The sequence below is a fragment of the Oncorhynchus masou genome, chromosome 28, assembly GCF_036934945.1.
Source record: "Oncorhynchus masou masou isolate Uvic2021 chromosome 28, UVic_Omas_1.1, whole genome shotgun sequence".
Taxonomy (NCBI): domain Eukaryota; kingdom Metazoa; phylum Chordata; class Actinopteri; order Salmoniformes; family Salmonidae; genus Oncorhynchus; species Oncorhynchus masou.
In genome coordinates, this window is record NC_088239.1 from 24654892 (window position 1) to 24668621 (window position 13730).

Sequence of the window (13730 nt, forward strand, 5' to 3'; positions counted from 1 at the left end):
AACTCAAGAATTTACTTATATTCATCTCTAACACATTTAAATTATGGCAGCCACCTGTTCAGTCTTAAGAATTAAGCATGCTTCACTCACATGATACAGTTGACAAGTAGGCTATGCCTAATTAGGATCTCCACTCAATTTCTCTAACACAGGTTAAATGCATAATTACATTAACTCAGTATAAAATGGCAGGACATAAGGAACTATTGGTATGTTTGTTTTCCTCTGGTTTCTTTTCACCCCAGAGACTCCCAATTTGAGATTTTGAATGTCAGTTATTTCACTTCTACACCTTGTTATCTTTGACAAGATTTTGTCATTCAAGATAGGTAAAGGACACACCGAGGGCAAAACAAATTGTTTGAAAAATGTCCTTGTTTAGTTGAGAAATACCTTGACATTTTCTTTTCAGTCTCCTGTTATTCCATCAGAAAATATGGCTTTAGCCTAAGTAAGCTATCAATAGATGCACGTATAGCCTACGATATCCGACCATTCTTACCTGTAAAACACCAATCACACAGTTGAGTTTCATATAAATATTTATTGCAGAGGAGGTATTTTTTATGTACATGCTATCACAATATAACACAATATAAATCTACCAAATATTCCCATATACGGATGCTATACGCTTGTCATAGAGCAATAGGTATAACAAGCACATAATACAGTGGGTAATGGTACAGTATCACTCACTAAACAACTTGTAACAGTCCATAAAAGATACCGTTTTTTTTTTTTTTCTATCAAGGGCAGTGAAACATTGGTCCTACGAATTTCTTGATATCATGCAGAAGCCACGAGAGCAATAGTTACAACGTTACAGCACTGAGTAGTAGTAGTAGTAGTAGTATTTCCCAATCAGTGACTTGGTTTGGTCACAAGAGAAGTCAGGTTAAATCAAACAAGCTTACGAACGGAAATCGCCCATGGTTAAAAAGTAAAATCATGAGATCGAAGAATTGTAACAGGACACAATATTCATGTTGAAAAGGTTACAGGTAACAATGGGTCTTTAGTCATCATTATGTTCAAGAAGCGAAGTATGTAGGACGTACTATACATACAATGACCATTTCCAGAGAGACTGACAAAATAGACACAGATTGATACACTTTGTTACAAATCCATGAGCTGATTCGACTGCCACAAGGTACTGAAGGTTATGTGTATCTAATGTGACTGTTAAGACCTGTGTGATGTTAATTTTTGTTATTGGTACTTAACAGCACTTTCACGCCACTTGAGAGGTATGAAGACACCCAATTATGAATGGTATAAAACATAATATCTTTTTTTAGCTTCGAGAGTTGCTTGTAGTGATCTTACAGTGGCTGAAATGACCAGGTATCATATGCTCAAGAGCCAATGGGTTTATCTTATCAGTGTTTGGGGGGATACTGTTGGCTAGTGGCAGGCTAGGTCCCTGGGATTGTCTGAAGTTGGCATTTAAGAGCAGATATCACAATGTATGTGATGGTTGATACGTCTAGTTCATAAATATCATCGAGGTCGATCAAACCATTACAATCAAACGTGGCAGGGTGACATTTCCTTTCAGACACTATTCCAGCTGCCCATTAAGCAAAGCCTGTGACAAATCTCAATCTCATGCTCTAAGGCTGATAGTCTGGGTTTGACATATTTCAGACATGGCCCCATGAGGTCAACGGTAGATATAATTCTCTGTAGAGGGAGACAGAAATAAGACATAACATCTAAATCATGTTTTGTAGAGTCTGGATGTGGAGTGGCTATATTATGATATACTGTACCTGTTTGGTTGTTAAACCAAATCAAGTGAAATATTATAAAGAGATCATAAAAGCATAAAAAATATTGTTTGAGAATTATTTTGCTTTTGAAAACAAGTTAAATCTACTTGTTTGAGTGTTAAGTTACTGAGCAAAAATAAGATAATGTAATAATTTGAATGAAGCCGAAATTTGATTACCTAATCACATGATCACATGTACAGGCATCATACCCTACAGTAATCCATGCCAACTGTAACAAACAACTATGATAGCTGTACAGGACTCATTACCAATGACAACACTCAACTCAGTCCAAAATACCATCTAATTTATGAGTACACTGTTACATTATTGTTATATTGATATATCATTTCTATTACATTACCTTTCATCAGATGTCGCTAAGAACCAGAATGGTTAATAAACTACAATAAATTATTATTGTGATGTAGCTATTTTGTAACTCAGATATTCCTCTAAACGTTCATCTTTAATTGATGCTTGAAAGCAAAATGATTTTTTTGCTTGCTCAAAGAATTGAAGCTTTTGGAAACGTTAGACATAAAGTGTGAATAAGGAATAATACTTTTGAATATGAATAATGAAAACCTGGTGTGAATTTATTCTGCCAAGAATTTGTAGAGACGGTGTTAAGCGAAAGTCCTAAGACAATAAAACGAGCATTATACTTCAAACACTAGAAATATACTGTATGTATAAAAATGCTAAAACGATCACAAACACAAGTATATGTTCTATCCGGAAAGAGGAACAATTCGACACACATTAATGCCATAATGCCTCTCCCCATTGTATCATTTCAACTCTCAATGTGCTTTTGGGAATGCAAAAGCTTAAAAGGATGAGCTAATGCTTTTCTAAAAGTGAAAGAAAAAAAACATGCTGAAGTATTAATAACATAAATGAATTATTATTTGCTTCAGTTGACAAACCATTTGGATCCCACCCCTCTCGTTACCTCACTGTGCATGCTGTTTATATAATACACCTTCACAGAATGCTGAAGAACAATCCCTGTTCCACTCAGGACTTTACACAGACTGAAAGAAGACCGTTCTATTTAGTTAGGCACATACAGTAAAACATTTCTGCAGACTTGGAAGCATTAGACATTGCTGAGAACTAAAGGAAATCTAAAAACTCAGCAATTTAAATATGGATGTACATGTGGTGACTTGCTAGAAGCATGAGGCTGAATAAAGTATGAGATGAAAAACATGTTCCCTAAGGGTTTCGCCTAAAGTGCTATAAGCTGATTGCCTCACTCGCAGCGCCTTGGTCTGGGCACACAAAAGTTGTTAAGTTGTTTGTCATGACACGACTCTTGTGAGTTCTTCCACTATTTTCTTAAAGATGTTCCCTATATCTTTGGCATTCTATTATTTGTTCAACAAGCCACTCTGACTTTAAACATAGACATGGTAGTTCATGCTCAACAACTAGTACATTTCAGTTAATAAAACCTGCAGGAGAACATCTATTTACATAATATCGATTAACCTTGTTTTCTAAGTGTGCCATGTTAGTGTGTGGAGGGCTTTTTATGACCGATTAAAAGAAGATACATATTTTTTTTTTAAATGCAAATGTCCACTGAAATGTCCACTCATAAAGAATATGAGAAATGTCTATTCAACATTGCCCATAAAGTGAATTGGAAGTTGCATAATTGTACGACTAAGATTTATCATTCAGAATACTCTGTAAGAATCTGGAATGCTTAATATGATTTTGTTGCTTTGTTTTTGTAAGTTTATACATTTTCACACAAAAAAAAGACAAAACGGGGGAAAATATTGGAAAGGAAGGCAACTTGTGCAACTTGATATTTTTGTCGAAGTCACCATACTCATAGTAAAAGTCTATATTGGAGGACTCTAAAGTGGAAAACAATGTATACAACAACAACTACATTTCCAGTTGTCCATAAATGTTGATTTATGTCAGGCCTTTTTCTCTGCAGTACTGTCGTCAAAGTCCCAAGGACATACATCAGCCTTTTTCCCGCCACTTACAACCCCCCCTTTGGGATTTGGATTACTCTGTTTCGCTGCAGAAGTACCCTTGTCTGTTCCTTTTTTCTCTGATGCATCCTCATAATCCCACGGACAGACTTCAACCGGCTTCCCTCTAACTGCTCCAACACTTGCACTTTTCCGTTTTTCTACCATTGGCACTTCCTGACTACTCTCTACGTCCCAAGGGCACACCTCCGTCATTTTGGATTGGCTCATATGTTTCTCTGTGGATTTACTTTTGTCCTTGGCTTTCGCTCTAAAGTTGTCATCGTCAGTGTATTGTGACTTCTCTTTCTCCTTCTCAAAAGTTCTTGTGAAAGGTGTGCCCTTCTTTTTGGAGGGGAATTCCTTTGTTTTGGAAACTGTAGTAGGACTAGGAGTTTTCTCAGAATTGGGAGATATCGCTGGGGTGTCATAATCCCAGGGACAGACGTCAACCTTTGTAACCGGTTGGAGGAGAGAGCTGCCTGGTAATTTGCAGAGTGGTTCTGACAGAGCACCTTTCCCTTTGCTCTCCACTAGAGTAGTGCACTTGTTGTGCCGAGACTTGTCAGGTGAACAAGCTACCTCAGCTATCTTGACAGGCTCCTCTTCAAAGACCCAAGGGCATGCGTCAACCTTCTTTTTAGAGCTCTCTGCTGCAGGTGGAGGCTGGCTAGACTGGATATTCTTAGCAGATTGAGGAACCTGACTGGATGATTGCGGCTTGGATCCCTCCACTGGGGCTTTGCTCTCAACTCCATCCTCCCAAGGGCATATGTCTGCTCGCTGGATGTCTTTAGAATGCCGTGAGCTTGTGGAGGACTGGTCACTACCTTTCTGCTTTTGCTGTTGGGGCTTGACCCCCTTGGTTCCATTTCCATGGACTGTGGTTGTTTCCTCGGGTGCTATGGAGACATGCTTCTGGACCTTGTTCTCAGAAGGTGTTGGCAGGTCCTCTACTTCCCAAGGACACACCTCTTTGAGGTCTTGTATTTCCTTGGCCTTCGATGGGTCAGAGCAGATGGATGGCTGGCTGCCACTCACCTGCTGCTTCATGATCCCAGTTTTTGCTGCAGTCTGCTTGTACTCCACCGACTGGCTACCTATCATGTGAGGATAGCAATCGTCTTCTGATTCTGGACTTCCCTTGGTTTCTTTAGCGTTCTGTTGGAACTTCTTGCTGCTGTCTTCAACAGTCTGTGTCTTCCCTCCTGTCAAGCCCAAGGTCTTCTCTTTGGCGCTGGCGATGACGCTCAGTGACTTCTGTAGCATGGACGTTCTTGGGTGGATGGGCTTCTTGTCTTGTGTCAGGTTATGAGCACTGGCTGACTTGCAGACCAAGGGAACGTTCTCAGTCAATTCGCTTACAGCATCTATCTTCTCATTGGACTTCTTCTTGACCAGCTTTTTGCCCATCAGAGTGTCTATAAGGGATCCCTCAGTGGTCATAACCTCCATCTTGTCAGAGCTGCTGGAGTCCTCGCTCTGGTCGCGGACATGGTCGTAGCTACTGTGCGACTTCTTCAGGGTGAAGACCTTGCTCTTCAAGGACTCCTCTTTGGCAGGCTTCCCCGGATGAGAGGGGTCGAAGGGGTTCTTCCTCAAGACGCAGATGCTGTTGCGATTGCTCCCATGATCGCCCCCTTCCTTGTCTTCACGGCTGCACTGCCGGTGTACCGTCTCTGGGATCTCCGTAATGCGTCTCATCAAGGAACGACCCAGTCCCTTCTTGGAGCTGCGCTTCTTCTGTAGGTGAGGGTTGTTGGCCAACATCTTCTTCCTCTTGTAGATCTCCAACTGGGAGTACAGTTTCTTCAACTCCTCCTGGACATTTATGGAAAACACATAATGACAAGAATAAGACAAAAAAAATAGAGCTATTAAAATGAATTAATATGACTAAAAGTGATCTGGGCCCAGTTTCCCGATAGCGTTGCAGTGTTTTAAGTGTTTTAACAATGCATCAATTGAATACAGAACATGCACATTTGAATTTGAAACATGAACAGTGCTTAAACTACGGACAGTGCTTCAACAATGTATTACAGTGCTCTTTCACATAAAGAAAAAAACAGGTTTTGGACAGTATTAAAGATGCAATAGGCAGAAATCGCTCCGCCATTTCCTGGTTACTAAAACTGTAATAGTTAATCTAATTTCAGTTTATGTGAAAAAAACAAGCAGTCATTGTATGGAGAATCATTGTACCATCTAAACGGCTTGAAACATATTTTCCATAACCATTTTTTCCCCATCTGTTTAAAGTTGGTGTACAAAAACAAAAAGATGCAAAAATTCAACCTAAGCATGGGTTGCATAGAACCAGCGTGCATATAATAGATCTACCGCTTCTTAGACTTGGTTTCAATGCGAATGACAGATCTATAACTCAACTTCTATCTGCATTTGGTCGGGTCGCCAAAAAAGGCTAGATATTGCTGCTTTAAATAAGGAAACTGGAGTGTGCTTTATTGTTAGGTCTTTGAGCATTGGTCTTGAATTTAATGTATTGACTGCTCTCTCAAGCATCATTTTAGGAGATCTTATCTCTCGCTCTGATAAATAGACTTGGACAATGTGCTCAAGTCTTTGGCAAGAAAATTCTTCAACTCTAATAAACAAACGGAAACCTCTGCTCCCGCTGATACGTTTTCCCCAAAGACTGTTGCTAGACATTACATCTGCAAAAATCTTTATTTTTGCCACAGTCAGAGGACAAGGATTCAAAATGTACTGTATCAACAAGGTTATGCAATTGAATGAGAGAATTTATTTTAAAAAATGGAAAGGGAAAATTGCTCACCCGGATGTCCTCTGGATCCAGACTGTGTTCGCTCCAGGCTGATGTTATGCTGCTGTTGAGGTAAGATCCAGAGCGACCCATGTCCAATTCATCCTCATAGGCCTCAGAGGCAATATCATCTCTCATGTGAGTACCATGAAGCAGAAACTGTAGTCGACAAAAGAGAGTGCAATGACTTAGTTTGATTTGGTTTCGATGTATAATAGCAAAGCAATGCTATGCTCAGAATGAGAGGCTTACCTTGGGGACAATCATTAGCCCCAGAGTGACAGTTACAGTCAGGTGGGTGTGAGCAAACCATAGTAGCAGCATCCAGTCTGGGTGGAGCTCAGGTGCAAGAGTAAACCTGTACAGAGAGAAAGATAGAAAGAAAGAGAGAAACAGAGAGAGAAATTTAGAGAAAAGAGAGAGAAATGTAGAAATAGAGAGCGAGAGAAAGAGAGTGAGAGAAAGTGAAATAGCAAGAGAGAACGAGAGAAAGAATGAGGGAGAGAGAGTGAAAGATAACGAAAAAGAAGGAGAAAAAGAAAAAGAGTGAGAGAAAGAGAAATAGCGAGAGAGAACGATAGACAGAGAGAGAGAATGAGAGAGAGAGAAAGATAAAGAGCGAGTGAATTAGTGAGTGAGAGAGAGAACGACAGAGAGAGAGAGAGAGCGAGAGAGAGAGAGAAAAAGAGAGAGAGCAAAAAAAAGTTTTTTTAATTGAGTGTGAAAATGTAGAAAAACACAACTGTAATAAAAAACACATTACAAGACATACAGTAGGACCCGGTTCTATATTTAGCAGAGGTTGTGTTGGGTTACAGATGAGATTCCCATTTGAATAATGCTATGCAGAGTCATTAATCATAGAGCTCATTGAGAAATCCACAGAGGGCTGGCATCTGCCTCACTGACAGTTTGCAGAGAAGAAATTGGGTCTGTTAGCTACAGTACACAATGTCACCGTTAGCATGTTTTTATTCAATAGCTGATCTATACATGTAATATTTAATAGATTGTGGCAGGCAGTATTATTTCTTTCTAGCTGTAAACCTAACCCGTAACCAAAAATTAATTGGCAGGAACATTATAGCGTGACAGACAAAACTGCTGATTCTAAGCATCACACTAAACACATGCATGTTGCAGAATTTAAGTGAATGAAGGTGGTTTTTGTGTACTGTATCAATAAGAAATGTATTTTTGCGCTGCAGCAAACCTCTCAGACGCAGACAGTGTGAGAGACATAGACAGGATATAAGATGTTCATTTTAAACCAAACTCTGTCTGGGCGTGAACATATTTCATTTCACTGCTTGGAGTGGTTTATCCATGCTGATTACTGCCTCAGTAATCCATTTCCCATCAGGGAGATTGTCTTCACCTTGGATTGTTACAGTATAGGACACTGATTCGCTCTGATTTAGAAGAAGCAGCTTGATAACTTCCCACTGGGCACACACTGGTTGAATCAACATTGTTTCCATGTAATTTCAATGAAACGACGTGGAACCAACATTGAATAGAGCTTGAATTTATGTCTGTGCCCAGTGGGTTCCTTGCTGAACTGTATTAAAAAAGTCACTTTGAGGCAGCAACAACATTGATTATAGATCCACTGCACATCTATTTTCGACTGACGATCAAGGAGAAAACATACTAACAGTTTCCAGAGTGAACAAAATGTAATTGTGGAATAGTGCTTTAATTACAGTGGCTACAGTGTTGTAATTCAGCTTGGTCTCATTAGACATAACATAGTACATGTAAATCCGGGATACTGAAATGAGTATGATACTGTATGTTAAGTTTGGTATGGTTACATAAGACAGAAGGTTACTTAAGGCAAAAACTAAAACTTTTAAACTACTTAGCATGTTAGAAAATCCTTCCCTTTCCCCTAACCTTAACCCTTTTAGCTAACCTTCACCTACCCCTAGTCTTAAACATTTAACCAAACTCCTAACCTGAACCCTAATCCCTAACCTAGCAAGCCCGCTAGCTAACATTAGCATTAGCCGCCTAGCTAACGTTAGCGTTAGCCACCTAGCTAACATTAGCCACAACACATTTGAATTCGTAACATTTTTCAAATGTGTAACATATGGTACATTTAGCAAAGTAGTAATTTATTGTACATTTCGCAAATTCATAACATATCATAAGAAAGGATGATGGATATCCACAAGTTAATACAAATCATACAAAATTAAACATATCATACTAAATGGAGTGTCTCGGATTTACGTATAGAATAATACCAAATGCTCTGAGACCAGGTAGAGTGATTAGGAGGCATGTTCTGTCACACAGTAATTTAACCACTTGAAAGCCTACATCCCAGTAAATGGCATCCAGCAGGCTCATTAATTGGCAGGAGTTAGTGAATGGATATTTCATGTATAGTTTAAAGTAATGGTAGCTAAAAACCATGAGGGGAGGCTAAGGTCTAGAGAGAATGGGTGGTACATTTTCAAGAGTGTTTCCCAAAACACCTCATTAAGAAAACATTCAATAAAATCATCGGTAGAGTTTAGAGTAAATTTGTGGATTATGAAATAATCACAAATAATGATCAGAACACTTGGAACAGAGAGTTTGCTAATTGCCCCTACAGATGCTACAGGACGTCTCCTTGACTTAACTGGCCACAGTGGGACCACATGCAGGTTCTATGAGTAACAGCCATAGATTGTGTTAGCTCTAACAAGCCCATGCGATAGTCCCTGGTGACGAGCTCTCAGCATTTCCCAAACAGACAAGACACATTTTTGCATTTACGTTGGGCCTCGTCTTGCTTTTAGCTGCTGAAACCATCCCAACGCCATAACAGAAGTCGAACGCCGCCATAAACACACGCTGGCTGTCAAATTTCCAGCTAATACAGGTAGCCTAGCTCTTAGAGTGTTGGGCCAGCAAATGAAAGGTCACTAGTTATATCCTTGATCTGACAAGGTGAAAAATATGTTGATGTGCCCTTGAGCAATGCACTTAACCCTAATTGTTTCAGGGTTGCCGTTGATAATGGCTGACATTGACCCCACTCTCCAAGGGTGTCTCAGGGGGAGTTGGGATATGCAAAAAACACATTTCCACCGGACAAATATAACAGACCGATTAAAAGGTAAAACGCCCATGCCTTCCCATCCTATCTGTAATTTCTGTTAACGTCTAACTGAAATGATGCTGCCAATAGCTCTGAATATCTATGGTGTGTCAAAACATAAATCATGTTGACGTGCCTAATGACTGAATAATCTGATGTAGCTGAGCTCTCAATAAGTAGGATTCCAACTGGGAATGGGTTTGGTGGTGTCAGCTGAAACGGTGCCACATCTCATTTAGGATGTCTAGTACTTGATACATAGGCTACACAGAAAGCAGAGGGCATATTCATAGTCTTGGATACAATAACAAAACTCCCCTTTGAAACGCATCGAGATACTAAACTTGTGGCTCATTGAATATCGTGGCAAATTGGTGGAAAGCAATAGGCAAGCCAACAGTGAGTGACAAGAAAGTGTCCGATTATTTACATATAAAACATATTAAAGTCCACGATGTGTAATATTCAATGCATATACTTATCTCTAAATATAGCTAAATAGTACTAAAATACATACACATCCATACTGTCATATCTCTCCCCACCACAGGTTGGGATCTTTACCTAATAACATGGAAGATGGCAGACAGGACGAGCTCGTTGTGGAGGGCGATGGCCATGTAACGGGGCTCGTGGAAGGCTGACGGCACCGTCCTCACAGTGTAACACAGATACACTCCCCACAGCAGGAACAGGAACTCTGCTGTGTGACAAACATGAAGAAGGACATAGAGAACTTCAACCCAATGGGAGCTACATAGCTACTGTAGGAAAGGCATTAAAGCGTAAATCGGCAGTAGCAATAATAACAAAGCCCGCTCCCCGCTCCTGTTTCGGTAAAAAGCGGAGTTATGGAGCTGGAGAAATGTAACCACAGTCAAATTCATAGATAGAGCTGTGGATGTGAGGACTGACATCCATGATATGAAAATTAAAGTTTTAGCATTTTTTAACTTTTTTTATATAGTGTTTGTTTATATGTACTTTGTTTACAGACATTGGAGCGAAACAAGCTTATAATTTGAGCTCTGATGGGATACGACAGTTAACTACACTCATGAGACATTGATAAGGTATATTCTTCAAAATGTAGCAACTGCTGATTGTCCCTTTAAAAATAGATTGAATACTTGATATATACCCAGGGGGAAAGACATTAGAGTAACAACAAGCAATACATACAAAGCCTGTGCATCATGTTTGGAATGCAAAGGAATGGGAGGTTTCACCCTTAAATGCTCCCCTCCTCACCTTAGCAGTATAACTATCAACATCGACCACCCATGCACTCCACAGATGACTGATTTCATGGACTCAGAGCAATATAGATTGTCTAACACTGGCATGTTGAAAAATGACATGTTCAATAAATGCAATGAAAATGCAAACCTGCTCCTACTGGCTGTATTCTCTAGACACTCCATGACTTGTCCAAGGTTTTATAAATCTTCCCCAACCCCCCTTGTTTTCTGGGTGTAGCTTAGCCGGCTTGACAGCAATAAACGTCTGCCGTTTCCATGAATAGTTGTCACCATTATTTTAACATTCACGTTGCTTGTCTGCATGAATGGAAGTGCTCCAAGGTCTGACAGAGGCCTACAGTATGTGCCTTACACAGCAGGATAAACACTATTGAGTGCCATAGCTCACTCAAAATGCCATTTGTTATGTTTATCTAAGGACTAAGATCCATCAAGAGCTCTGACAGGCTGTAATCTACCATGGCCCTGGGTAGATATTTAGGTCTACATCAACAAACAACAACACAAAATGGCCGCCCTGTGTGTCCTACTGTATAGTTGAGTCGTTCCACGAAATGGGTAGTGTAACTCACCTTATTTGAACATTCTGTCATAACGAGCACATGTTCAACTTAATAAGTCAAAAAAATAAAATAAAAAATAAAAAAGCCATATCTCAGACTGGCCAATAAAAATAAAAGATTAAGATGGACAAAAGAACACAGCCACTGGACAGAGGAACTCTGCCTAGAAGACCAGCATCCCGGAGTCGCCTGTTCACTGTTGTCGTTGAGACTATAAAATAACACACTAATATATCTTGAATACATAAGTATTCAACCCCCTGAGTTAATACATGTTAGAATCACCTTTGGCAGTGATTACAGCTATGAGTCTTTCTGCGTAAGTCTAAGGGCTTTGCACACCTGGATTGTGCAATATTTGCACATTATTCTTTTAAACATTCTTCAAGCTCTGTCAAGTTCCTCTGGTCAAAAATAATATCCCATATGCCCCAGGGCAGCCATTGGGGACATTGCCTTGTGTAGGGCGCTGTCTTTCAGATGGGATATTAAACGGGTGTTCTGACTCTGTGGTCACTAAAGATCCCATGGCACTTATTGTAAGAGGGGGTGTTAACCCCGGTGGCCTGGCTAAATTCCCCACTCTGGCCCTCATTCCATCGTTGCCAACTTATCGTCCCAAGCTTCCAATTGGCTCATTCATCCTTTTCCTCTCCCCTGTAACTATTCCCCTCTTTGTTGCTGTAAAGGAGAATATGTTCACCGTCAATTTACCTGGTAAAATAAGGGTAAAATAAAAAAATAGTTGGTTGTTGATCATTTCTAGACACCATTTTCAAGTCCTGCCAAGCCGATTTAAGTCAAAACTTTAACTAGGCCACTCAGGAACATCCAATGTCGTCTTGGTAAGCAACTGCAGTGTATATTTGGCCTTTTGTTTAAGGTTATTGTCATGCTGAAATGTGAATTTGTCTCCCAATGTCTGTTGGAAAGCAGACTGAACCAGGTTTTTCTTTAGGATTTTGCTTTTTAGCTCTATACTGTTTTCTCCCCCAGACAAACTCCCTAGTCCTTGCCATTGACAAACATACTCATAAAAGCATACCCATAACATGATGCAGCCACCATCATGCTTGAAAATATGAAGAGGGGTACTTACTCAGTGATATGTTGTGTTGGATTTGCCCAAAACATAATGCTTTGTATTCGAGACATAAAGTACATTTCTTTGCCATGTTTTTTGCAGTTTTACTTCAGTGCCTTATTGCACACAGAACATATGTTTTGTAATATTTTATTCCATACAATCTATTTATATTTTCACTCTGTTGTTTATGGTTAGTATCGTGGAGTAACTTCAATGTTGTTGATCCATCCTCAGCTTTCTCTTATCACAGCCATTAAACTCTGTCACTGTTTTAAAGTCACCATTTGGATCATGGTGAATTCCCTGAGATGTTTCCTTCCTCTCTGAGGAAGGATGACTGTATCTTTGTAGTGACTGGGTGTATTGATACACCATCCAAAGTGTAATTAATAACTTCACCATGCTCAAAGGGATATTCAATGTCAGTATTTGTTTACCCATCTACTAATAGGTGCCCATCTTTGTAAGGTATTGGAAAACCTCCCTGGTCATTGAATTTGTGTTTGAAATTCACTGCTTGACTGAGGGACCTTACAGCTAATAGTATGTACAGCGATGAGGTAGTCATTCAAAAGCATGTTAAACAGCATTACTGCACAGAGTAAGTCCAGGCAACTTATTATGTGACTTGCTAAGCACATTTTAATCCTGAATTTAGGCTTGTCATAAAAAAGATGTTGACTACTTCTTGACTCAAGACATTTCAGCTTTTCATTTTTTTTTTTTTTAAAAATGTAAAATAACATAATTCCGCTACATTATGGGCTATTGTGTGTAGGCCAGTGACACACAATCTCATTTTTATCCATTTTAAATTAAGCCTTTAACACAACAAAATGTGGGAAAAGTCAAGGGGTGGGAATACTTTCTGAAGGCAATGTAGATGTAAATCAAATTTTATTTGTCAGATGCGCCGAATACAACACCTCACTGTGAAATGCTTACAAGACCAACAATGCAGTTCGAGAAAGAGTGTTATTAATAAAACATTTCCTAAATAGACTAAGGTAAAAAAAAATAATTGAATCAATCAAGAAATAACACAAGAAATGTACATAACAATAACGAGGCTTTATACCAGGGGTACCGGTAGGGAGGCAATGTGCGGGGGTACAGGTTAGTCTAGGTCATTTGTAAAGTGACTAT

The 13730-nt window shown here is 39.5% G+C and overlaps 1 protein-coding gene across 1 annotated transcript in view; it reads right to left on the reverse strand.

The window, feature by feature from the left end:
• Positions 1-529: 529 nt before the first annotated feature.
• gpr158a (G protein-coupled receptor 158a) overlaps positions 530-13730 on the reverse strand; it is a 103288-nt gene continuing 90087 nt past the window's right edge. The window contains exons 8-11 of the mRNA XM_064941653.1: positions 10237-10375; positions 6825-6930; positions 6585-6731; positions 530-5605 (exon numbers count right to left, since the gene is read on the reverse strand). Coding sequence (XP_064797725.1) covers positions 3725-5605; positions 6585-6731; positions 6825-6930; positions 10237-10375 — 2273 coding nt within the window. The 3' untranslated portion in view covers positions 530-3724. The remainder of the gene's footprint in view (positions 5606-6584; positions 6732-6824; positions 6931-10236; positions 10376-13730) is intronic.